The following is a 24,398-nucleotide window of genomic DNA, read 5'->3' as shown; positions in this document are numbered from 1 at the left end:
GCACAGTGTGTCAAGTTCCAACAATAATTTTCGGCTTAAAAGTCGGTAAGTTAACAATGCAAGACTTGCGTTCTAATACCGCTATTTATTGTTCTTTCATACAAAACACTGTGGTTAAATAGACACTCCACAACAAATACACACTAATTAACCATGGTATGATTGGAACTTTTACAGCTATCCTAACCAAATGCGAAGGAACATTAACTATGTTCCTGCTAGCATATATTTGTTACTTGATGAAACCAAAAACAGCTACAAACTAACCTTGTTCCTAAAAAAAAGATTCGTCATGTTTAACCGTGAATTACTAAGCTTGTTCACTTTTTGTAAGGACAATTTTGTTTTGTTCATCGTGTCGTTTTCCTGTTTCTAACTTCACAGACCTCACCATAACGTAGATGAAGATGAAAGAATGTAAGCTGAAAAAAACGGTGGGTTTCCCCTTTTTTTGCCCAAGTTTAACGATTTATCTAGTCTTCCCTACTTTTGAATCAGTTTGTAGCCGTACGAGTTAATAAATCATCTCAATACTAGGGTGAATAGCTACGAAAACAAATGGGATCTTCTTTACGGCAAACAATCTGATGAAGAGACATCAGTCACCGGTTGACAAGCACTAGTTGATGCAAGTGATTCTGTGACGTCATAAGGTCCACCTACTGCCGCCTGGCCCAGAACTTTGTCCAATCATTGTTTTGGATTTGCCGATCGCGGACACTGTAACTGCATATCCTACTGGCTGCATAAAAAGACTTCGTTCGATCTAGTTAAGAGCCTATTTTAGAAAATAACAAAATAATGATCTTCCAACTACGATGCTGTACTGAAAACCAAAATAGAATCCACACATGCCCTCTCTGATCTAAGATACTTCGACTTAACGTTTAATCAAATCCAAAAAAAAGTTCCTGAAAGTTCTGTTTTTAGGCTCATCACGCAACGCTCCTCTCCTCCTTGTGGGGAGGAGCGTTGCGTGACGAGCCTAAAAACGGCTGCGAAGGAGACTAATCGACTGAGACTCGTAAAACCAAAACAATTACGTAAGTACAAAGGCCGATCAGAAGAAAGGAAAGTTCCTTGGAGAGCCAATGAAAACTCAAAGAAAAACCAAGCAACCCTCCTAAAGCGCGGGAAAACGTGGGATGACCAAGTCATAATTGGCGTAAGCTATGAATCTGATTGGTTGAGGGAGTGGCGGAGTTTTCTGGACCAATCACAGAGAAGAGTAAAGGAAAACTAATGCATTCTGGGACTATTTTCGACACTCATTTGAAAAGTGCTCTTAAACTAAACAGCTCACAACACTCAGACCTCACTGCGAAGTGTAACATGTTCAGAAACATTCACTGATCATATTTCGCTTCAAACTGAAGGCAGACCATGGACCAACACTGTACAAGAGGCGTCGAGTACCCCATGCGCAACTAAACCACCACCCACAGGATCTCCGCTGGTAGAATACACCGGCCTCCAGTTCAAGGATCTTTAATTCAGCTGAGACGTCCAGGCAGGCATCACTGTCGGAAGGACGACTTGCTTCATACGACACAGTGATTGGAAGACTTCCACGTATCAGGTGCCCGTCACCATACACCCCGGCCCTTACAATCAATACTGATACAGATCCTTGCAAAGTGGCTGTTACTGATGCAGAAGGCGTTACCTGAAATGACAGTGTGTAAACTTATAAAAGCTTATTTTTTATTAATTTAATTATCTATTTGTATGATTTCATGAACTCTTTAAAGTCCCTATGACACCTATTTTTTTACTATTTTACATCAAAATAGAATGACTCTAGAACGTGTTTTGGCAACATTAGCGGTATTTTACCGTTTTTTGAATTTCTTATCAAGCTCTATAATCTGTAGATAAAATGTCTGGCCGGGCAAAGGGGGACTGGGCGCCGTCACGTCACAGTAGTAACCATGTGTGCTTATCATGCAAACAAGTGGGCTTTGTGATTTGTAATTTCTCTGGCTATTTCGGTGATAGTTTCGTGTCATTATGTCCGATACTTCTTGTTGTTCTGACGAAACTTTCTTGCTTCTTTGATAAACTTGGACTTACTACCATGACGTCACGAATATGTAGGTACCAGTACTCTTTAACGCGGTCAAAGAGATACGGAAAGCTTAAGTTCGCTACAATTTCGGACTTAAATCGCCTCGTAAACTAACAAAGACGCATCAGAATCAATCGCAAATCTTACCAGACACCCTCGACATGCTTCTATTTTTATAATTTAACGCTAAAAATAGGTGTCATGGGGACTTTAACTCTTTACCGTCTCGTACATCATCGTGGTTATTGCAGACAGAGACAGCGGTTTGTTATTCAAGTAATACTGAAGCCATTTCAATTTATTAGGACAACGGAACGGGCAAATTAGGCCACAATACTATACTAATATGTCAAAAATATGAACGGAAAGCAGAGGAAAACACGGCCGCAATGAACGATATATACTTCGATTTTTTCGGTTTTTTTTTAACTTGACTTTCTGAGCATTGATCTTTAAAAGACGTGGATCTTCTTTGTTGGTCATGAAGAGCACTTTTCGTTTGTGTTGTTTTCGTCTTTTGCTCACGACTTATTCAATCGGTACAGTGCTCAGAGTGTAGGATGAATGTCGAAAACCAAAACCCAAAATACTAGAAAATGAAATAATGTGAAATGATGAATCCCTTGTTCTATGGGTTAACATATATATTAGCATAATTGCTCTGATGATTATGGAGAAGCACGCGCTCTGATTGGTCCAGGAGGGCATCATCATATCTCGCTGGAATCACCTCGTGAAAGGTGATTCTAGCAGGAGCGCTAAAATCATAATGGCTACCTTGCGTTTTGTCAATGTTACTCCGGAAATGATGAATGTGATAAAGAAAATGCAAGAGCAAAAAGAGATGCTATTAAGTTTGGAACAACGCTTTTTAAAAGAATGATATGAAGTTTTTGCTGATTGAATTAAATAAACCTATCAAATTCTAGTGGAAACTGGCCCTTTATCCCGATACGAGTAATCAGAATAGTTCAAAACTTAAACGAATATTTACAACAGAATTCGAAAGCACCTAAGAAATATACTATCACAATTATTCAGGCTAAGTGAATATTGTTGAATAATCCCCTTGACTTCGTCTCGGAGATTATTTAGCAATATTCACTTCGCCTTAGGCGAATAATAGCTAAATATGAGCGGAAATTTTGCCTATCACTTGTATTGTTCCCGCCCCATCAGGGCTCGGAAATTCACTATGCAATTCGAAAAATTTCCGGACGAATTATGTTCCAAACCTTTTCTCAAGGTTTATATCTTAGGATAAGATGTGGAGAAGCTTAGAACACAAACACTTCTGCTCTCAGCTCAGACATATGCTAAGTTCAGGAGGTGCTTCTCCATAATGGCAAACGAAAGCCATAATTTATCGTCGGAAGCTAATCCTTATAGTAAGAACGACACTCATTTACCACTCCGCATTTTTTTGTTTTGCCAAGTCAGTAAAAAAAAGCCAGTGTCAGAACCAATGCGTTATACATCATGGTGTTTAAACGAGAAATACGATGTTGGAATAAAAAAAAAAAAATCGTAATCGATGGTTTAACATGCAACACGTCCAGATATTTCAATAATTATTTACTTTATATGTTAACCATCGATTGAGATATATCTACTCACCTTTACGTTTAACGAGGAATTTGAGAGTGAGCCTGGGTCCACCGAGATACTAACAGGTGTCGAAAGAATAAAATCCAGATCAAGACTGACGATCCCAAGTATCGGAATACTGTAACCCTGAAAAAAGGAAACAAAATAGTAAATGGTATAAAATGTACATCAACTTTTTAAAACAATGAGGTTATTACTTGGGCTTTCTGCGGAAAAGCTCAAGTTTAAAACTCGGTCGCGGTCGTCGTCTATCTTCCAAAAAGGCACTTCCGGCGTTTCTGCGCACGCGTTGTTTATCAGGCTCCGACAGTTGCTCTGACGATCTAAACAACTTAACAGTCCTGTAACCGCCGATTTTTGGTAACTAGTTGTGTTAACAGGTAAAACCCAAATTGGTTTTTTTTCAAACTTAAAGTCATTTCACCTTAAAATGTGGTTTTTAATAGGACGGTATGAATATTTATCAAAAAATTTGCGTCTCAATTTTACTTTCTAATATTTGCGTTGTAAAGTGACGATCTTTGTTCTACAGAGTTTTCTCCTGGTTGCAATTGAAAACGAACCGCTTAGTCTTCAATCCTAAAACGATATTTAGTGACTGCAAGGTCTCACTTCGTGATATTGCTCCGAAAGCTCCCAAAGAGTCACCCGTTACTCGATTTTCTTGCTGCTCCGTTACTCGTTACTTATAGGGAAGCCCAAGTGAAGGCCACTGCAACCTCCTGTCTAAGATCGAATCCAATTTCAGTTTTAACCTTTGCTGTGATATTGATAACAGACAAATTATATATTGCTGTGAGTTAGCTCCTTAAGAAAACTTGCCGAAGTAACCTCAATATTTTAAATTCAAGCACTTACAGTTTCGATGATCCGTCCGTTTATCTTCTTAGTTTCTTTCTTAGTGGTGTCAATGGATTCTCGGAGAAGTGGTGTTGTTACACTGGTTCCCAACTGCAGGGTTAAATCCACTTCAGTCTTGTCAAGCTTCAGGTGGTATAACTTTTTAATTGATTCGATGCGAATAGTGGCTTTCACTTGTATATCTATGCCTATAACTTTTTTCTTAAAGAGTGTGAACGTTTTCTGTCGAGGAGCACTAAGCAATTCTTGAACAAGATTTTGTCTGCGACTTCGGTGTCTTGAGTTGTGCGACGCTGTCGTCAGGTTTATTTCTCGCTCATCTTTACCAGCAAAGGTGGTGTTCAGTGCGGTTAACTCAACCGAAGTCTCGTTAAGAGGAGCCTCTCTCTCGGAGGTTTGAAACCTAATTTTTTGGCTAGATTTTGGTGCAGTGAGTTTGATGAAATCACGAAAATCAACATAATATGCTAGTTCCTCGTCCTCAAGGTAGCTTCTCCGAGATTTCTCATGATTAAGAAGAGTAACCTTACTCCTGAAAGAAACGTTCATCATGTTGGCTGAGAATCCTTTCTTAAACTGAATTGGCTCTCCGAAATTTAATCGTTTAGTCAAGTGGACCTCACCTTTCGTTACCATGCCACTGCGCTTATTAAGAACGGACGAATCAGTATATGACATGTCCAAGTCAATGTCAGATGTCATATTGGTGACATCCGAACGATTGAATTTATTTTTAATCAAAAGTTCGTCATTTTCAGATGTGTCTGCTTCTCTGTGCATTTTCACAATACCGGGAAACATGGAATGATTTTCAGGTTTTGGCTCAGAATTTGGATCTGGTTTCTCTCCGTCTACAAGTTCGTAAAGGCTGCGCTCAACAGCTGGGAGAAGCTGAGTAAGTATGGCTCGGGCATAACCAGTTAGCTCTGCGTCGTACGTTTGGTTTCCGTATAGTTCAAAGGTCTCGTGTACTTTGGTGGATTTTGACGTCTCCTTCACCTCAGACCTATTGAAAACACATTTAGACCCAATGAAAGCACCTGAATTAGCAATTGGCATGATACTTTATAGAAGAAGTGACGAGCAGCAAAAGAAGTAGGAGGAAGGGACGGGTGAGTGGGGAACTTCACCGTAGAAAAGAATATAGCTACTTATCCTGCTAACCCCAGACGACTTAAAAGCCAACTTTTGGTAGAAATGAGAAACCAAAAGGAGTTCTTGTGAAAATTTCGGCCACTGTTCTCTAATTGAGCAAAAACCTGACGTCTTTGCGTGTCAGTAAGATCTGATACCTGAATCCAAAGGGCGATGTATAAAAGATGTATCAAAGGCTTACAAAAATGAGAATCAGAAAAAGAATACTAATGTTAGACAGGATTCAATATCGCAATACGACCTGCCGAGTGTCAGTGAAGATTCTTGTCTAGGGAAATTGTGGTGAACGTTTTTATGAATATAACTTCACCGGTCATCTGATGACAATTCACGTTTCCTAACCATATATCTTCTTTGGATTATATGCACCCCAGGGTCAACAAGCTTTCCCGTCCCGAGCAGATCGACTGATCTAGCCCAATAGCAGTGGGCTAGATCAGTCACATATGACAAAGAGAAACGAAATTGTAATCTTATTTTAGAGGTATGCAAGAACGAAAAAAGAGTCTGAGAGTGAAAACAATCGAAAAATAAAATTGAAAGTTGGGTACCGTTTGTCAATGAAAGAAAAAATGATTTTGAAGAAGCGATTTTAAATTGCTCATAGGCATTTCTGGGTTTAACAGTAACTTTCACCGGTTTTCCGACTAAATTGTCTCCATCCCCCAGCCCCAACCCCCCCCCCCTTACAATCGGTAAGAGAGCTAAATAGTCCTTGATATTTTTTCAAACTAAAATTTCGTGACTTATACAAACTGAATCACAATTATACATTATTACTCTTGAGCACTGGGTGGGTCTAGATGCCACCGTATTTCAAGACCATTCGGAAGTTGACACCACAAACCACCTGTCAGTAATTGTTCGTCTAGCTCTCCGGATTATGAAACTATTTTACTTGATGGCCCAGGCTAACCGAACGGTAAGTTGAATAGGTTTCTGGCTCATCTATGATATTTATGGGAAAAAAATCACTCTCAGGTAGATCTAATTGCTTTCTGGTAATCCCGACATGACTTAGCAGATATATTCTAAGGACTATCTTGTTGCCTACCTTGAAGTGTGCTCAACCTTCACCAAAAAATATAACGATCTTCCTTGGGTCACGTTACCAATTGTTTCCAAGTTTTCTCCTTCGGCAGTAATGCTGATGATCTTAAAAACGAACCAATACTCTTCTGAAGTCTTGTTTATCACGTGAAGTGCAACGATGGTTCTCAGTGTCCCTGCGGAAAAATGGTTGAACTAGTTTAAAATAGAGTAATTTGGCTGAAAAAAATCCTTGTTGAGCTTAATTCGACTCTGATTGCCTGTATTCCTGAGGGAGGAAGCAAGGCATCAAGCTTGGTGAATGTGGTGTATTGACTGCACGCTAGAATGTTCTTTGATGAAACGGTTTATTTGTTGAACTTCAAGTTTTTACAACCGTGCCGAGCTCCTCTCTCTCACTTACTCACTCGGAAAATTACATGATTGACAAGTAACAAAACGACAACCGGAAGTGGTCACTACATTCTTCCACTTTGCATTATATATAAACTATACCGAAACTACAGCAAAACATAAAACCGACCCTGAGCATCTAGTGCAGGGTGAACAAACAGTAACATATGAAAACGTCCCTCATTGGGTCTCAAGAGGTATTAGACAAAGTCCTTGAGGTATGCAGGAGGTCGTCTGTGTCTCTGCGGGTTGCGACGAGGTCCACACCCAGCAGGTTTTGACAGAGAACTCTCCTTAGCTTCAGTAGGCAGAGCTGGGGGAGTTAGGCTGTCCTGCACAGGTCTACCAACTGTGACCTGGACGTCGGGCTCCAGCTTCTTGAAGAACGAAGAGTTTCGGGTGATGTTTTTTCCCCCGCCCTCTGCAGTGATCATCGTACCCTTGTGGTGAGTGATGACATACGGATGATAAGGTGTTCTGGAATTAATTCCAGAGGGGTCACACCTGACTAGAACTTTGTCTCCAGTCATGAGGTTGCTTGGCGTCACATATGCTTTCTGGTCAGCACAGCTCTTCATCTTCTCCTTAGCCAGCATTACTCAGTGTCGTATCGGTGCTGGGTCCTCCTCAGAACTGGGTCTGTCAGGAATCTTAACGCGCATGGGCCACCCGTGGCTGGTGGCTTGCCTATTGACGAGTGCGGTGTTGCTCTGTAGTTGCGAAGAATCTCGTGTAGCTCTTCTTTTTAGGGACATTGCTTCACGTTTGCAGCTTCGATCGCCTTCTTAACCGTGCGCATAAATCGTTCAGCTTCTCCGTTGGCACGTGGCTATTTGGAGGTTATCTTTCGATGGTCGAATCCCATGTTCTTTCCAAAGGACTAGAACTCTCTTCCGTTGAACGGCGGGCCATTATCAGCGAGACGTGGTATGACGACTGGTGCAGATACTGACGGTATGACCTCTACAATAGGGTATCTGGAATAGTCGTCGTAGAAGGAAGAGTAAGTATCCTCCACCAGACAGTTCCCTAAAATCTGCACTAATCTGTTGCCATGGTCCCTCTGGCAGCGGTGACATGTTAAGGGGCTCGCATTTGGTTTCTGGGATCGATACTTGGCATGCAAGACAGGACTTCACTTTCTTCTCTACTGTGTCGTTGATACCTGGGAACCACACCTTCTCCCGAAGCAGTGACTTTGTTTTTGCAATGCTCTGATGACCCTCGTGTGCGAGATCAATTACTGTCTGTTGTAAGACTTTGGGGAAAATGATCCGTCTTCCTCTCAAGAGTACACTCGAGGAACTGCAAATGGTCAATTCTTCTTTTACCCGTTCAAGAGCTTTCTACGTGTTTTGGTTAATGTCGAGTCGCTTAGACGGCTCAAACCAGTTGCAGGTACGCACAGCATCAATGACAGCTAGAAGGATTGGGTCTTTCATAGTTGCCTGCGTAATGTCCTCTAGCTTGAGTGCGTTGGGCTTGGTAGCGCGTGTGATGTAGTCCACGAACTCTTCTGTCACGCGTTGCTGTCGACTGCTGGAAAGCGTTGACTTCTAAGGGTGTCGGGACATATAGTCAGCCGGGTTTCCTTCTCCTTGTTCGTACACGACTGTCACTTGGTATGGCTGTAAGCGCAGTGTCCACCTCTCGATGCGAGGTGGTGGTTTTGACCGGGGATTGTTGTATATCGTAAGTAACGGCTTATGATCTGTGATGACAGTTACCTGTCTGCCATAGACGTATAGGTGAAAATATTCACATCCCCATACGACAGCAAAGGCTTCACGCTCAGTCTGACTGTAGCGCTGTTCTACGGGAGTCAAGGATCTGCTTTCGTACGCAACCACGTGCTTGTCGCTAATGATGGGCTCACTGGTTTGAGCCAGGATAGCCCCAAGCCCAACGGGGTTTGCATCGACGCTGACTTCGGTGTTCCTGCTGGGGTCGAAGTAAGCGGTTACAGGTGCTTCCATAAGGGCGGTCTTGAGCTGCTGAAGGGCGCGATCTTGCCTTTGGTTCCACTCCCAAGGCATGTTGTTTTGGGTTAGCTCACGGAAGGGCTGTGTTAGCGTTGCGTAAGCAGGAATGAATCTGGAGCAGTTATTGGCCATACCAAGAAGACCGCGCACTTCTGCGACGTTAGTTGGTGGTGGGAGATTGGTTATCGCCTGGACCTTCTTTATATCAGCAGAGATGTCTTTACTAGAGAACACATAACCAAAGAACTCGAGGCGATGCTGTGAAAACTCGCATTTGTCGCGGTTTAGGGTTAGGCCCTTCTCCCGGAGGCGCTGAAAGGTTTCTCGGTCGTGGTCTTCCTGTGTCTTTCCGTGCACTAAGATATCATCACTCAGGTTGAGCGCTCCTTGTATGTCGCTCAAGGTTTCGCGGATGGCATTTTGGAATATTTCGGCTGCACAGACGATTCCGAAGTTTAGGCGCGTATACCGCCTCATTCCGACGTGGGTGCTAAACGTTGTGATGAATCTAGATTCTGGGGCGAGTTCTAGTTGATTGTAGCCTTGATTCAAGTCAAGCTTACTGAAAACTGTGGCTCCGTTCAACTCAGCGATGATTTCTTTGATCGTTGGTTTGATGTGTCGTTCACGTTGGATCGCACTATTTGCCTGTCTCGTGTCAACGCACATTCTGATTTTTCCAGGCTGCTTGGGCTTGGGTGCTACAACAACGGGTGAAACCCATGGGGTCGGTCCATCCACGCGCTCCATAACGCCGTGCTGCTCGTCTCTTTCTAGCTGCTCTTCGAGTTGCTTCCGGCCATGAAGTACACGTCGGTGAGATTGTGCTGATGGCTGGACGCTGTCGTCGATCTGCAGATGTATTTGGTAATCTTTCAGCTTTCCAAGGCCTTTCAACAAATCGTCATACTCCTGTACCAGCTGATTGATCTCTGGTCTGGATTTAGACACCAGTGGACTTGTGATCGATATGAGCCCAAAGTTCTGCGAGGCTTGCCAGCTCAGAGGGGATCCTCCTGCTCCTTCGGCGACGTAAATAGTCTCCTGAGATATGGTCTCGTTTTCAGTTGTTACGGTTACTTTAAACTTCCCGAACATACTCAGAGGCGTTTTGGACTTGTAGGGGTATACTCGAGTCGTGGTGTCGCTCAGGCGTGGTCGATCCTGAAGTGAACTGAGGTCCTTCTCGTCTAGGATGGTGATACCAGATCCTGAATCGGCCATCAGAGTCAGCCAGGTGCCAATGATCTTGACCTTGAACTACGGCTGCTTAATGTTCTTCCCGTTAACACTGTGGATGCTTAGATGAAGGTGTTTTCGTCATCGCTGTCACTGGATTCATCCAAGTGCTCGTCGAGTGTGCTGACTGTTACCCGTGACTCTCGATTGTGAGATATTGCCTTTGGTTTGCTGCTACAGACTGATTCGAAATGTCCCAGCTTGCCGCAACTTCGGCACTCTTTCTGATAGGCCGAACAACATCGCATGCCGCCATCATGTGGGTAAGCGCCACCGCAGTATCGGCTTGTTGTTGTTCCTGAGTGTAATCGGGAAAATCCGTGTCCCGGGCGTTCCTTCTTGTCGCGGGGGGGTCTACTCTAAGACTTTCGCCGAGTTACTTCACGGTGTTTATCGTGTTTGTTTACTTCTGCTTTTGGGTTTTCCAATTATTTGACTTGTGTTTCGGCAAGCTCCAGGGTTTTGCCGTAATCGAGGAGTGCATGTAGGGTAATTCCAGGATCACTGAGAGCTTTTCGGCGCAGCTTGGACGATGAACACAGTTGAATAATCTGGCTTTTTATTTCTCGGTCGGCATCAGCGAATTCGCAGGTTTGTGATAGGTGTTTCAGCCTGGTTTAATAGATCATGAGGTCTTCTCCTGGGTCTTGTTTTGCCTGCATGAACTTGTATTTTTCATAGGCCACATTAGTCTTCGGCGTGAAGTGGTTTATGAGAGCCGTGATTGTTTTCTCGAGCGGGTCTTCGTACATACATACATACATACATACATACATACATACGTACGTACGTACGTACGTACGTACGTACATACATACATACATACTTTAGTTGACCACTCCTCATGGGGGCTTTTCAGGGCCAATTCCCACCCCAGGGGAGGACATCCACGACACTTTAATCTCGTGCGTACGAAATTAACGTCTCCTACCCCTAACCCTGCAGGAGACGGGGCCTACGGTTTATTCATCCTTATCCGAGAAGACTAGAATGTCTATCCATTTCTTGATTATAGAAAGGTAGCAACGTCTGCTCCTGCAACGGCGTCGGGCAGCGTTTCAACAATATCGTTGACCTCTTCGCCTGCATAGTGTAACAGAATAGCCTGCTGTCGCTTCTTGTTGGTCACATTCAACGCTACAATAAGGTTGCGGAACCGTGCGATGTACTTTTACCACCGAGTGGCAAGTGTTCCTTGATTTTGAGAAAGGTCGAATGAGGGAAACGGTGGTAGGGTGCTCATGGCTGTGTAAGCTGTCGGCTTGACTCGGGTTGCGTTGATTCTGTGTTCCTATCCACTAGAGTGGACTTTCGTTTTTATTACTCGTCGCCAGTGTAGTATATTGACTGCACGCTAAAATGTTATTCCACGAAGCGGTTTATTTGTTGTACTCCAAGTTTTTACAACGTGCCGAGCTCCTCTCTCTCTCACTTACTCACTCAGAAAATTACATGATTGACAGGTAACAAACGACAACCGGAGGTGGTCATTACAATAAATATGCAACTTTAATATCATAACAACAAGTTCATTCTTTGACAGCCGAATTCTGTGCCTCGATAGTACTGGGCCTTTTTCGCTGTCCCATTCTCGAGCCCAGTGCCTGTTTGGTCTCTCCAACATAGGTTTCCCTGCAGTTCTCATCACCACACTTTATCCCATGAACCACATATGCCTCTTAACTTTGTGGGCTTATCCTTTACCTTTACTAACTTTTGCCTTAGGGTGTTATATGGCTTGAACGTGGTGGTGAAACCGAAAGATTTAAAGACCGACTTCATAGCATCAGAAACATCGGTCACATAAGGGACAGTTATCTGAAAGTTCCACGATCCACTCGGTCCAGACAGACCTTTTATCATATTGTCAACTGGATGACTGATACAATTCATAGCCATAGTTTCAGTCATAGTGAAGGAAGTAAAATAAAGAGAAGTGTTATGATTCAAAACTTGAAATTTTACTTGAAATTTACTCGGTAAATAAAGCATTAACAATTGTCTTGTTGAAAGAAAAACTTTTCATGGATTACGAGGTACAAAATCGGAGGTTCTAGTGCCTTTGGTGGGAGTCTCGATTTAAAAGACACCAAAAGGCCATTCCAAATTTGCAGCCCAGTTCTAAGAGAACACGTCGAGATATCAGATGGCGAGAAGTGAACCCCTAGGACTCAATGAAAACCATGGATACCTTTCATAAACAACATCTACGGCACAGCTCTATGTTAAGAGTCAAGAATAAAACGATTTATTATGAGAAATAACATGAAATGGGAACATTAAATGCGAATTGTTAAGTTAAAGAGGAACCAACTGTCTTTATGTCACCGCCAGAAGTAGATAATAGAAATCAGACTAAACTGTGAATCAACCTATAATGGAATAATAAACAACTTTTCACTGAGTTTGAGGTGGCTATTGGTGGAAATTTGAGTGCCTTTCAATCCTCCAAACTGTCTCACAGACTGTCATATCAAAAACTAGAAAGAGAAAAGTTACCTTCCCAAATCTCGACTAAGAAGAAATGGACAGTACTTTCCAAGAAACTTTGAAGCTAAATTGGGCAGCGTTACGAATGATCAGCTGGTGCTGAACAAATTAGATTTCTGACTGAAGTAACCTGACCATATGGCAGTATGAACAAAACTTACCGAAGTGGCTTGACCGTAAAATAATTCACCTCACAGCTAAACTGGATTATTATGCAAAAGGAGTGCACTTAGTCTGTTGAAGAGTCTGTTTCGTCAACAGTCGATAGTAAATTGATATGTCAAACGCCGAGGTGAATTCAGAATTCAGCTCAGCTATTGTACATGTGTACGGATATGCTGGATTTAGCGTGTTAACGATTGATTGGGTAAAAACAATTCGTCGAGGCCGCATTAGATACAACACCTCGAGGGCGAGATAGACCACACACGGAAAAGAGACAGAAACAGAAGACTTAGAATGATCGCAAGACTATTTAAATCCTGCATTCTTTATGTTTGCATGACCCGACTGATTTTTGCGCAAATTTGACTTCTTTACCAAAAATTTGATTTGTATCCGACAAGATTCCATTCATTTAAGAGCAGCTATGACATTTTTAAATGATTTTCATTTTAATTGCCTGCTTGTAATGTTTTATGAAAGTATTTCCACTAATCTAATCTTGTGAACGGCAAAATGTGTCTGAAACCTAACAAAATGCATACTTGCCTAATCTCAGCTCAAACATAACATTTTTTCGAAAAATGAAAGGCAGTTCAAGAGAATACCTAATGTTTAATTAGTAGCGAGATCAAATACCTCTCTGAAGCTCTCCACTCCGTACTTCGAGGACTTGCTCGACTCGATACACCAGAGCTTCACCGGGTTCCAAGTTAACTTCCACTAAGCGCTCCGCAGTAAACTGCTTTTTTCGAGTCAACAAAGTTGCTGTTAGAATGGTGCCACAAACCACGAGAGAGATAACGGCAACGATAGCGGTGATCCGCCGAATGCTCCATTTTCTTGAAGCAGGTTTCACTCCTTCAGAACTATCTTTGACATGAACGTTGACTTCATCCTGATGGTCCTCCTTTTTCTCTGGTAAACCATCCATGATCTAGGAAGCTGTGGGACTACTGAAGGTTCAGTGTATTGCAAGGCCCTTGAAATTGAAGAGGAAATATCATGTTTTGTCGATAATCTCTACTAGCACTTTTTTCAAAAGTAAACTTAATTAAGCTCTTAGTTTGTTTGTCCAGTCCTAGGTCGCGCCTTTAGATAAACAAGCTGTTCGCGTCATACAAGAACGTAGGAAATCGCAGAATGCTCTATACTTACTTCATTGAGGATTTCGAAACTATTGAGAGCAGACGTCGATATTTAAGCCCGAAAAATGACGAAGTGCTTCTTTAAAGAGAATAAGACAAAGTGAAACCAATTAGTGATAACTTTTACGCTCACAACGTGTTCTCGAGGTTCAGTGATCTGGTGCCGAAATTACTGCGCGGGAACGAGGCTACGTCTACCACGACTATGTTCTTGTTTTTCTGTTCCTTGAGGTTTCTTTTGTAAGAATATGCAAATATATTTGCTTTCTTATCTTGGCTCATTTAACCGTAATCAGTCAAGGATTAAGTATTCTACATTGTTCGCTTGTTAATCTCTTCGTTTGAAACGAATTGTACCTGCTACACATAACTTTCATGTGAGTGAATTAAAGTTTACTTAACGTTGTCAAAGTTTTAAAAACCTTTTAGTGAGGTTGTAATACTTCATCTGCGATAAAGAATATGGGCTGCTTTCTGTAGTCAACAAACACTCGATGAATTGAAAAACGAAAGTTAATCTGGCTTTGTCGCAACGCAAATTAATTACGTCTCTAAATAACAGCACCCTGCGGGTACTATGCAAATTTTTGGACTGAAAACTATTAAATTGGCTTTGTTGTGATTTTTCGTCCATAATCTGGCGCTGCAAAATGACATTTTTGATGTACTTTGACCCATTAATCAAAATTATCTTTCTAACTTCTTTCGCTCTACATAAGTGTGAAAATCTCGTGGTTAACTTGAGAAGAGGCTTAAATATCGAAATTTACAAGCAAGGCACTTCCAGAGATTTTAAATAAAATGAGGCCGTAAGTACTTATAATGCGTTGATCAAATGTCATACCGACGGGTGGACGTTCTGATTGTTTTTGTTTTGCTGAAAAAGTAATGAAGACAGGTTTCTGGGTTACGTCAATTAAGAGAAAGTGATTTATTTTCTCTTGGTTACGTTTCGTTGCACTCATCCAAAATATTTGATCCTTGAAGAAAAGTCAACTCCAATGACAGGAAGACTTCAACTGAAAACAGAGATTGTAAAGACCTTTTTCAGCTTGAGCCAAGGAATCCATGTGAAATAATAAGCAACCTGCTTTGAAGTATTGATATTTGTTGTCCTACTAAACATAGGTGTTCTTTCGAACAAAGGGGGTGTGTTTCTAAAGAAACTGTGGTGCTGCGTCGGTGGGGGCAATAGGGTATTTTGGTTATATCAGCTAATAAGTTGAAATTGTAAATTTGCCACCGTAAAGAGTTAAAAAGCTGACTTTTCGCTCGTAAGCCCTTCGTCAGAGCGAATGGAGGAATTGTAGGTTGCGTGTGGGTTTATATGCAGAAAGTGGAGCTACGCCATTGGTGGGAACATAGTGACGAGAAAAACACGAATAATTTAGCAGAATGAAAAGCATTTGTTGATAACTGTGGGGTTAAGAGTGCCGATTTGAAAGATAAACTTTTCTTCAAGAGTTTTGCGGCTTTCCGAGCCACCTAAATGTAAGGAAAGACTGCAGATTGTCATATGCTGCTTAGAATGATTAGGCAGATTTAAGTGTCTTGCGACTGGTTTTGATGCGTCCTTGTCATTCCTTTCTACGTCGCGAAGGCGTTCTCGGAGTCGGTCAAATAATCGTCTTCCTGTTTTGCGGATGTATATCTTTTTGCAATAGGTGCAAGTTATGTGATAGATGAAGTTCGGCGTTGTGAATGAAAGGACTAGTTTTGCATCGCGCGCGAGCGCATTTAAAATTGTCGAGTTGGTCACTAGTTTGGAACGAACTTCTAACAAGAAAATTGTCTATGTTTTTGTCGCGTTTAAATGAGATGAGTGGTGGTTGCGAAAAGATAGTACCAGTCTCTGGATCGTTTTGAAGTAATTAAAAGTTTTGAAGAATAATGGATTTAACTGCGTGGTTGTGGGGGTGAAATGTGAGAGTGAATAGAATGCGGTCAGAATTTCCCTTCTGTGACGTTTGTAGTGTTGACTATCGATCAACAAGTTGGGCGCAGTGGTGACCCTCTTGAACGACAGAAAGAGGGTAACCACGTTTTTCAAAAAACTGGCACATTGACTCTGATTTGTAGAAAAAATCAGATTCATCACTACATAAACGACGAAGTTTAAGAAACTGTGAAAATAGAAAAGAATTCTTGACATGAGAAGACGAATACAACAATGAATGAAGATGAATACAAGGTGTTCTTTCGTTGAGTTGAGTTGATATACTCAGAATATCAAGTAAGGAAATTACATAGCGAATCAAAATAACATCTTTAACATTTTCATTGATTTTTTTATAGGGATTTGTGTTAAGGAAGATGGAAGAAATCACGGTGTGATTTCATCTTGTTACGGTCTCGTGAAGCTCCTTCTCCTTCAATTCTAGGAAGTACTTCTCGTTGAAAAAGAGTTGTATCTGCTACTCATAACTTTCATGCAAGTGAAATTAAGTAAGATACCTACTGCTGCCAAGTTTTGGAAACTTTTCGCGTGGTAGTGATTTATCATCCGCGATAAAGAATACTGGCTGCTTTCTGTAGTGAACAAAACCCTCGATGAACTCGAAAGCGAACACTTATCAAAACTCAAACAGTGTCCTGTGGTGTGCCCGAAGGGTCAGTGCTTGGACCACTTTTATTCTTAATTTATGTAAATCATATTCATAATTGTTCAAAGCTTTTAGATTTCCATTTTTTTGCAGATGATGCAAATTTATTCTTTCAACATAGGGACATAAAGATACTTGAAAGCATGATTAATTCTGAACTTGAGAAAGTTTATACCTGGTTATGTGCAAATAAGCTTTCATTAAATATTGATAAGTCAAATTTTGTTATTTCCGTCCAATTCAAAGAAAATTTTCCCAAACAGGTAATGTTATCTATAAACAATAAGAAAACATGACTACTATGGTATCAGAGGTGTTGTTAAATTTTACCCAGGTAACTTCCATAAGATACCTTGGAGTTTACATAGATTATAATATTAGTTAGAAGACGCACATTACTAATACTTCTAAAAAAGTCAAGAGAAGTATAGGCATTCTGTCCAAGCTCCGTTATTTCTTAAGTACTAAAACACTACTTAGCCTGTACTATGCTTTAGTTGAGCCTTTTTTAAACTACTGCATATTTGTTTGGGGTAATACCTATCAGACAGCTTTGCAACCTTTCTTGATATTACAGAAGAGAGCCTTCAGAATAATTACTTTCTCTAGTTATAACGAACATTCAAGTCCTTTATACAAAGATCTAAATGTTGTGAAGCTGTTTGACATTATTACCTTTCAACTTGCAGTATTTATGTATAAGTTTCACAAGAAACTCTTACCTCCAGTATTTGACCCTTATTTCAATTCTGTTAGAGTGTTACATAATTATAATACCAGAGTATCTAGCAAAATGACTCATACTATTCCAAATGCCAGAACAAATTATGGAATCTTCAACATAAGATTTCAGGGTGCTAAAGTCCGGAATGGTACATGTGAAGACGTAAAGCTTCTTCCTCTGAAACGTTTTAAGAAAAGCTTTAAGCTAATTCTTCTTGATAAATATTAATAATTTTTCTGGCTTTCCATTTGTTTTCTACTCTGATTTTCCTTGCTTCCTTGACCTTGTTTTGTATGATGAATGAGTGTGTGTGTGTGTGTGCGTGTGTGTGTGTGTGTTGTGTGTGTTGTATCTGACCCAAATAATTACATTACATAAATCACCTAAGTATAGCTGCCCTTTTTTTCTAGCCCCTAAGGTTATTTGGGGCAGCTAGTACTCCTTTATATTCTTGTCAATTTATCATTATTTTTACCAGTATTTTTATGTTGGGTACAAATAAAGTTGTTGTTGTTGTTGTTGTCTGCATATATGGATAATAACAAAGCGCAAAACTGACACGATAACCGCGGATTAGATTAGCTTTATATCAGCGCGGATGAAAAATCTGAATAATATTGCAAAGGGACCGACACTAACTTGAAAAGCCCTAGCAAGTCACGTATCGTTGAAATATTTTTTTGCTACAGTTCTCTTCGTTAACTCAATAGGACTTGAAACAAACACGCTTGTGATCAGTCAAGGATTACAATTGAGGCGAATCATAAGCAGTTACAAAATTTGAAAAGGGAGTGGGGACGGGATTACAGTACAATACAATAACCTTTATTTAACGAAAGTGACGTAATTAACCCAGTGAGTTATCTAAACTTACGGCATTCGCAGCTGTACAAATTACATATATGAAATAATAATAATGACTAATCAGCAATACGATTTGATACTAGAGAAACTAAAACTAGACAATTGTATGCTTTAATTTCTTAAGATCAGTGTCAAGGTATTTAAAAAGGGTGTCAAGGTATTTAGGCAAATTTATGTGCGCTGTTCAGAATTAGACGGCGGGAAAGGAACTTGAAGATTCAAAGCGCAAGCTCTGGTGTGCAAACTAGTTGAACGAACAGAAGACAAGAAATTAACATTTTATGTTATTATTGGCAAAGAAAGTATAGTTTTCCCAGTCTATTCAAGCTCGTTTCAGAATTATTTTCCAAATAGCCATTAGAGTTCATTCGATAAGTTGATACACACAGCAAATCTTGTCATAAAACCGAAAATTTTCATGAAACAATATTTCAAATACGGGGCTAGAAAGCGTGGTGAAACTTCACCTTTGTTGCTGAACTGGTCGATCTTTCGTCTCTTTGAAACGGGAGATGACAAAACGCGGAGCCCTACTCCATGGAGTACCTGGATGGAGTAGCCCTAAAAATCATGTATTAGTCAAATAAAATACATTATGAACAAGGTGAATCGTTTAGATGTACATATCCTGATATATTTTGAGCTTGTCAGCTCTCCGATTGTTGCAGTTCGATGTAGTACACGAGTTGACCGCCATCTTGAAATTAACTTAAACTGCTGACAACTTCCAACGGAAAGCTTTAATGTTGCTAGCATCCATGAACGTTATCGTTAATAGGCCGACTACCATCTATTTTCATATGATCTTCAGAGGCCAAAAGGAGGGACAACCTTCATTCTGAAACTGGTTTTACATCTTCCAAAATACCTGTTTATGTGTGGCGTCTGTAAGAAGTGTGGCGCTCCATCTAGTAACACATGGCCTCATGGGTTTCTTAAATGTGCGAAACGATGAGGATACAAGCTTACATTTGTAGGTTGAGACTTGAAATGGTAATCCCTATCTTTAAACTGAGCTTCTCCACACCCATCTATCTGTAGCGCAATAAAATTGAGGTGTGTAAACAAACCAAAAAAAACAGTGACGGGTCGGCGAATAAATCCGACTGGGGTTGTTGATCTTGCAAATGCAGTAAGCTTAAATATTTTACCTCGCGCAGAAATCGAAACAGTGGGTTTTGTTCATCACATGGAGTTGTTTGTCTTCTCGTCAAAGGACTCATTACACAGCGGTAAAACCAAAATGGAGGAACCAGTAAGACTGAGAGCCTTAGTCACTGTCCCCAAAAAACTGGATTGTATCGAACTGTGACATTCGGAGAGCTGGTAAGCTCAATATATTTTAGGATATGTACATCTAAACGATTCACCATGTTCATATAATATTTTATTTGACCAATACATGACATTTTGAGGTACTCCATTAAGGCACTCCATAAGGTACTCCATGGAGTATGGCTCCGCGTTTTGTCATCTCCCTTTTCAAACCGTCGGCTAATCTATCAAAGCGAGCGCCGCATTCATCTTAGAATGAAAAGTTCTCTGGCCTAATTTGAACTAATCTAAAACTCGCTTGAAAGGAGTTGTAGTTTTATTATCCCTAAGTGTAACTGAAATAAAGCAAACTTACCGTTGTTAAACTTTCAGACACCTCTTAGCAAGCCAGTGCCCTCCGTGATCAAAAAAGCGCTTGAGAAAAGCTCGAAAGCGAAAGCACACCTGGCTTCGACAGCAAACATGCATATGAATGTTTGCTGTCGAAGCACGTTGCCATGACAGCATTTTTTTCTGGTCTAAACAGTTTAAACTCATACTTCAAACATGGCGTCTTTATCGATATGCTCACTCGTTTCTTTCTTTTCTGGAGAGCGGAAATCGCTTGATCGCGGAGAAAACCACTTCAAATCCGACCATGTCCAAAGCTTTATTTATTCCAGGGGAGTCATCAAAGGTGAAGTCCAAGCAAGCATGAAAAATAAGGACTACAAAGTCACAGTAAGTTGCCAATTTGGGATCACAACACGTATGTTCAATTCGAAGAACTCCCAACCCCGATTTCACCTCCAATTTAATGTTTATATTGCGGAATATATATTGCAACTTACGTGTCTGTTTCGAATTATCTTTTTATCAGATTTATCTCGATGAAAACCTTGAAATAAAAAACACAGAATGCGAGTGTCCTCGCGGCGAGTTCAAGTGCAGTCACGCGGCAGCCATATTTATTTATGGCATCCATAACCTTAGCAGGACGGACCTGGAATGCCAATGGAAACGAAAGCGAAAGGCAGAAAGCGTACAGTCTGCAAGCCAGATGTTTCCAGCGCCACCGAAGAAGAAGGATTACAGCCCTTTGGCGCGCGATCCTAGCCGAGAAGATCGGATGTGGCTGTACAGCGAACTAAAGCGCTATGGCAAATTTACAGGGACCTGCTGGATCTTGAGTCCCGAACCACATCCTGCTACCCCTCTCCCGATCAAGACGATTGAGGATATCATTTACTCAGAAGGTTTCCTTATGGCATCTACGAAGGAAAAACAATTAGAGTACTTGATTGAGAATGCCAAAGTAGAGGAGAGAACCATAAATGTTGTGAGCACCCTCACGGCTGGCCAGCAAAACAGCCCTGCATGGCACCAAGCTCGTAGAGGCCGCCTGACTGCCAGTAATTTTGGCTCCGTCCTCCAGGCAAAAAGAGTTACACCGTCTCTTATCAAGCGACTACTTGGGGAATACAACTTGAGTGGAGTTAAAGCAATTGCATGGGGACAGGACAATGAGACTGAGGCCCTGAAATCCTTCACCAACATCACAAACTTTACACCTGTACAGACCGGCCTTTGGCTACACGAGTCGGGAGTTCTGGGTGCTTCCCCTGATGGACTTGTGGGAGACGACTCGGTGATTGAGTGTAAGTGCCCCTACACACATCGAAATGCGACAATCAAGGAAGCTTGTGGGCACAAAGACTTCTACTTGGAGGAGAAGGAAGGGAATTATACGCTGTCTACCACACATGTTTACTGGCATCAGTGTCAAGGCCAGATGTTCCTGACAAAGCGCAAATTCTGCTACTTTGTTGTATGGACCACAAAGGATAGTGTAGTTATCAAGATTGAACGAGATGAATCTTGGGAGCACAATATTACTATCTTGAGTGATTTTTACTTTCATCAACTATTCCCAAAGATTACCGAGGGAGAACTTTGAAAAGTGGTGCACAGATGCTGGACATAATCAGAGTGTGGGGGGGGGGGGGGGGGAGTGGGAGCTAATGTAAATAGGCAGTAGCTAATGTTAAAAGGTATTTTTTTAAATTTCATACATTAATTTCTTAATATAACATTACATATTCTACACTCAGATAGAGACACAAGATAAAGAACCCACATTTTTCCATTTAGCATAGTAACTTAATAATAAATTACATTCTTCCTGAAAGCAAGCTTAAACAATTTTTTTTTGCAACCAATGGCTACTGGTAGCTGGTAACACTTATCCTGGTTACTCAACAGGGCCCAGGTACATAAAACTTATGCCACACTTAAGTAGGCTTGCATAGCAATGCAAAGGGAAGGGGTGAGAGCCAAAACAAAATCCATGCAGCACAGGTTTTTTTTCTGACTACCTCTCACCATCCCTTAAGCTAATTGAAGTGTGGCTTTAGTTTTATACACCTGGACTCAGGCTCCCAGCTTCACAGACACAAAAGTAAAACCTTTAAGCCAGCACGACTTTCACACTTGGAACTACTGGACGAAAGAATTCCATACTGGTCACATGCCCCTGACCTGGATTTAGTTGAAATGACAATTTAAGAATGTCACTGGTTTTCATTATAATCTATTTTCACAGAACACATAGTAGTTTGTATTAATGAACATAAAGGAGATGAATATCAGAAAAATGTAAAACTGACCACATCATATTTTTGACCAAAGCTATGTCAATACCATTTGATCTGTTACAGTAGGGCTTCTAGTAATACAAAAATAATATTAAAAACTCATTGTACTATAGTTTAGTTGAAAAAAAGTTCTATTCAGTCAAATTCAAAGTCTTCGCAGCCATCCTTGATCAATGGATACTGCAAATTAACAAGAGCTGAGCACAGTTGGCATAGCTTGTCAGAATGGCACCTCAAAAATGCTGGGATGAAGCCAAGGATGCGAAAACTCTTAAGTCTTGCATTTGCATGCTCTACGTGGATGCGACATCGAGCTATTGATTTTGTCGCCCTTGCCTCACTCTCTGTAAACTTTCCATTGTTGAGAAATGGTGGTATGTTCACTGAAACACCTCTTGGAACTACATCGCTGATGAGAAAACCTTTGTCTGCCAGAACAAGATCACCAGCACTCAAATGTTTACAAAACCCAGACTCTTTAACCATGACCTTGTCACTGACTGAGCCAGGAAAAAGATCACTAACATAGGTTATAACTCCATTTGGGGCAACCCCTATAATGACTTTGAAAGAGTTCATTCCCCTGTAGCTGGAATATGTAGCATTCTGCTGGGACATGAGCTTAGGTGCAGCAATTTCAATGTCTGTACAATCAATCACAATGCGGCAACTGCTGTACTCAGTGAAAGAAGATGGCAAACACATCTTGTTCTTTTCTCTAGATGGCACAGTTGTCATGATGTCTTTGAACAGGAGAGAATGCAGAACATGGACAAAAGTTAGTACTATGTTAGCAACAGTTGCAACACTGCATGAAAACAACTGGGCTAAATGTAGATTGGTATAATTTTGTTTCAGTTTCATCAGAGTGATAAATATCTGGTCCTCAAGTGTGATCGCCTCAACCTTCCATCCAGCATAATAGTTTATTTCACCCTTGAATCTTGAAACATATCCCACAACAATATCAAAAACATCCTTAGTGGGTAGACCTGTCTCCATCCGTATCACCTCAGGGCTCAAGCTCTTAGCAGAGTAGTGTGCACTATAGTAACTTGACACTTCCTTGTGTTTAGCAAGTTCTGTTGAAGTCATATCAAGCTCTATTGACAGCAGAGCTTCTTTGGAACTTGTCTTTTCCTCTTGTGAGCATTCAGTGGAACATGGTTCAGAGTTCTCTTTAATCTCTTCAAGCACAGATGCTACAGTTGGTAATTTCGTGGGCTCGGCAGACACTTTCCGTTTTTTCTTGGGGGTAGGTGTACTGGGAGGTGTTGGTCCTGTACCTGGCAGCAAGTCCAAACTATCAAACAGCTTGTGCCTGTTTCTGTCACTGATGGTTGGCATATTTTCTTTTCGCCCATCTTTAAAGTGACAACTGCAAAGTCGCGAATGTTTGCTGGGCTTTCTATCTCCTCTCCTATAACAGAAACAGACAGAAGCAGTTACTATATTTCCCAAAGTTTAGTTGGTCACATGCTTAACCTTGAAGTCTAAGACGTGAATGCGAAGCGAGTATTTCTCTGAGCTTGTTACTTAATACTAGTTAGTGTAAAAGCTTTGATACTCACAACTATCATATAGTTTTTTAGTAACTAAATAATCTTAGATCAAGACTGAAGACAAGGAAAGGCAAAGCCGCGAGAAAAGAAATAAGACAAGAAAGAGAAACAGCTAATCGTGAATCAGTTTGAGATAAAAAAAAAAACAGCTATTTCTAATCGATGGTACAGCATCGAAATATATATTTTTCGAAAAATACTCACCTTACAAATGATATCCACTTATCATAGAGTGTTTTATGTTTTTTCTGGTCTGGAAACGAAAAGAATCGGCAGCAGTGGCTTTCAGATGTGTGATTGCAATCTGGATGAAAACACTGGCCCATCGCAAACTTCGTCTCCGTGGCGTTTTGACTCGAATTATTGCTCACCAGGTGCTTTTGTCCGCTTATTATACTCTTCAATAGTAAGGCCAAAGGTTATCTTGATTCTCTTTATCTTATTTCTATTATTGGAGGATAAAATGCGCTATTATAGCTCTTGAAGTGTTCGAGGTCAACGACAATGTGTCACGCTAGGGACGCCATATTGGTTTGTTTAGACCACAGAATTCCGGTGCTATGGAAACGTGACGTAAGCAC

At 40.9% G+C, this 24,398-nt stretch overlaps 3 protein-coding genes and 1 long non-coding RNA gene across 7 annotated transcripts; 2 read left to right on the top strand and 2 right to left on the bottom strand.

Annotated features, from left to right (window-relative positions):
• Positions 1 to 65: 65 nt before the first annotated feature.
• On the bottom strand, positions 66 to 20,099 carry LOC148731690 (uncharacterized). 4 transcript variants are annotated; one of them, XM_088762303.1, is made up of 6 exons: positions 19,978 to 20,099; positions 13,648 to 13,990; positions 6,747 to 6,918; positions 4,535 to 5,543; positions 3,686 to 3,802; positions 66 to 1,666 (listed from the first exon to the last, which is right to left on the bottom strand). In XM_088762303.1, exons 2-6 carry the CDS (start codon positions 13,940 to 13,942, stop codon positions 1,337 to 1,339), a joined length of 1,923 nt encoding a protein of 640 aa, XP_088618429.1. In that variant the 5' UTR covers positions 13,943 to 13,990; positions 19,978 to 20,099; the 3' UTR covers positions 66 to 1,336. The 4 variants fall into 4 exon arrangements, with proteins under 4 accessions (XP_088618429.1, XP_088618431.1, XP_088618430.1 ...); XM_088762305.1 differs by lacking the exon at positions 19,978 to 20,099 and adding an exon at positions 16,611 to 18,787; XM_088762304.1 differs by lacking the exon at positions 19,978 to 20,099 and adding an exon at positions 16,615 to 18,787.
• Positions 14,446 to 18,001, top strand: LOC148731691 (uncharacterized). The gene is made up of 2 exons (XR_016002170.1): positions 14,446 to 15,647; positions 16,452 to 18,001. It is a non-coding gene; the product is annotated as an uncharacterized LOC148731691 (long non-coding RNA).
• Positions 20,035 to 22,399, top strand: LOC148731689 (uncharacterized). Its single transcript, XM_088762308.1, has 2 exons — positions 20,035 to 20,342; positions 20,482 to 22,399. The coding sequence occupies exons 1-2, from the start codon at positions 20,169 to 20,171 to the stop codon at positions 21,556 to 21,558; spliced, it is 1,251 nt and encodes a 416-aa protein (XP_088618434.1). The 5' UTR covers positions 20,035 to 20,168; the 3' UTR covers positions 21,559 to 22,399.
• On the bottom strand, positions 21,722 to 24,393 carry LOC148731688 (uncharacterized). The gene is made up of 2 exons (XM_088762307.1): positions 24,022 to 24,393; positions 21,722 to 23,675 (listed from the first exon to the last, which is right to left on the bottom strand). The coding sequence occupies exons 1-2, from the start codon at positions 24,141 to 24,143 to the stop codon at positions 22,391 to 22,393; spliced, it is 1,407 nt and encodes a 468-aa protein (XP_088618433.1). The 5' UTR covers positions 24,144 to 24,393; the 3' UTR covers positions 21,722 to 22,390.
• Positions 24,394 to 24,398: the final 5 nt, after the last annotated feature.

The sequence above is a fragment of the Stylophora pistillata genome, chromosome 5 (assembly GCF_964205215.1).
Source record: "Stylophora pistillata chromosome 5, jaStyPist1.2, whole genome shotgun sequence".
In the NCBI taxonomy this organism is placed as follows: Eukaryota; Metazoa; Cnidaria; class Anthozoa; order Scleractinia; family Pocilloporidae; genus Stylophora; species Stylophora pistillata.
Note: the sequence above shows the minus strand (reverse complement) of the source record. Positions and strands in the feature narration are given on the sequence as shown.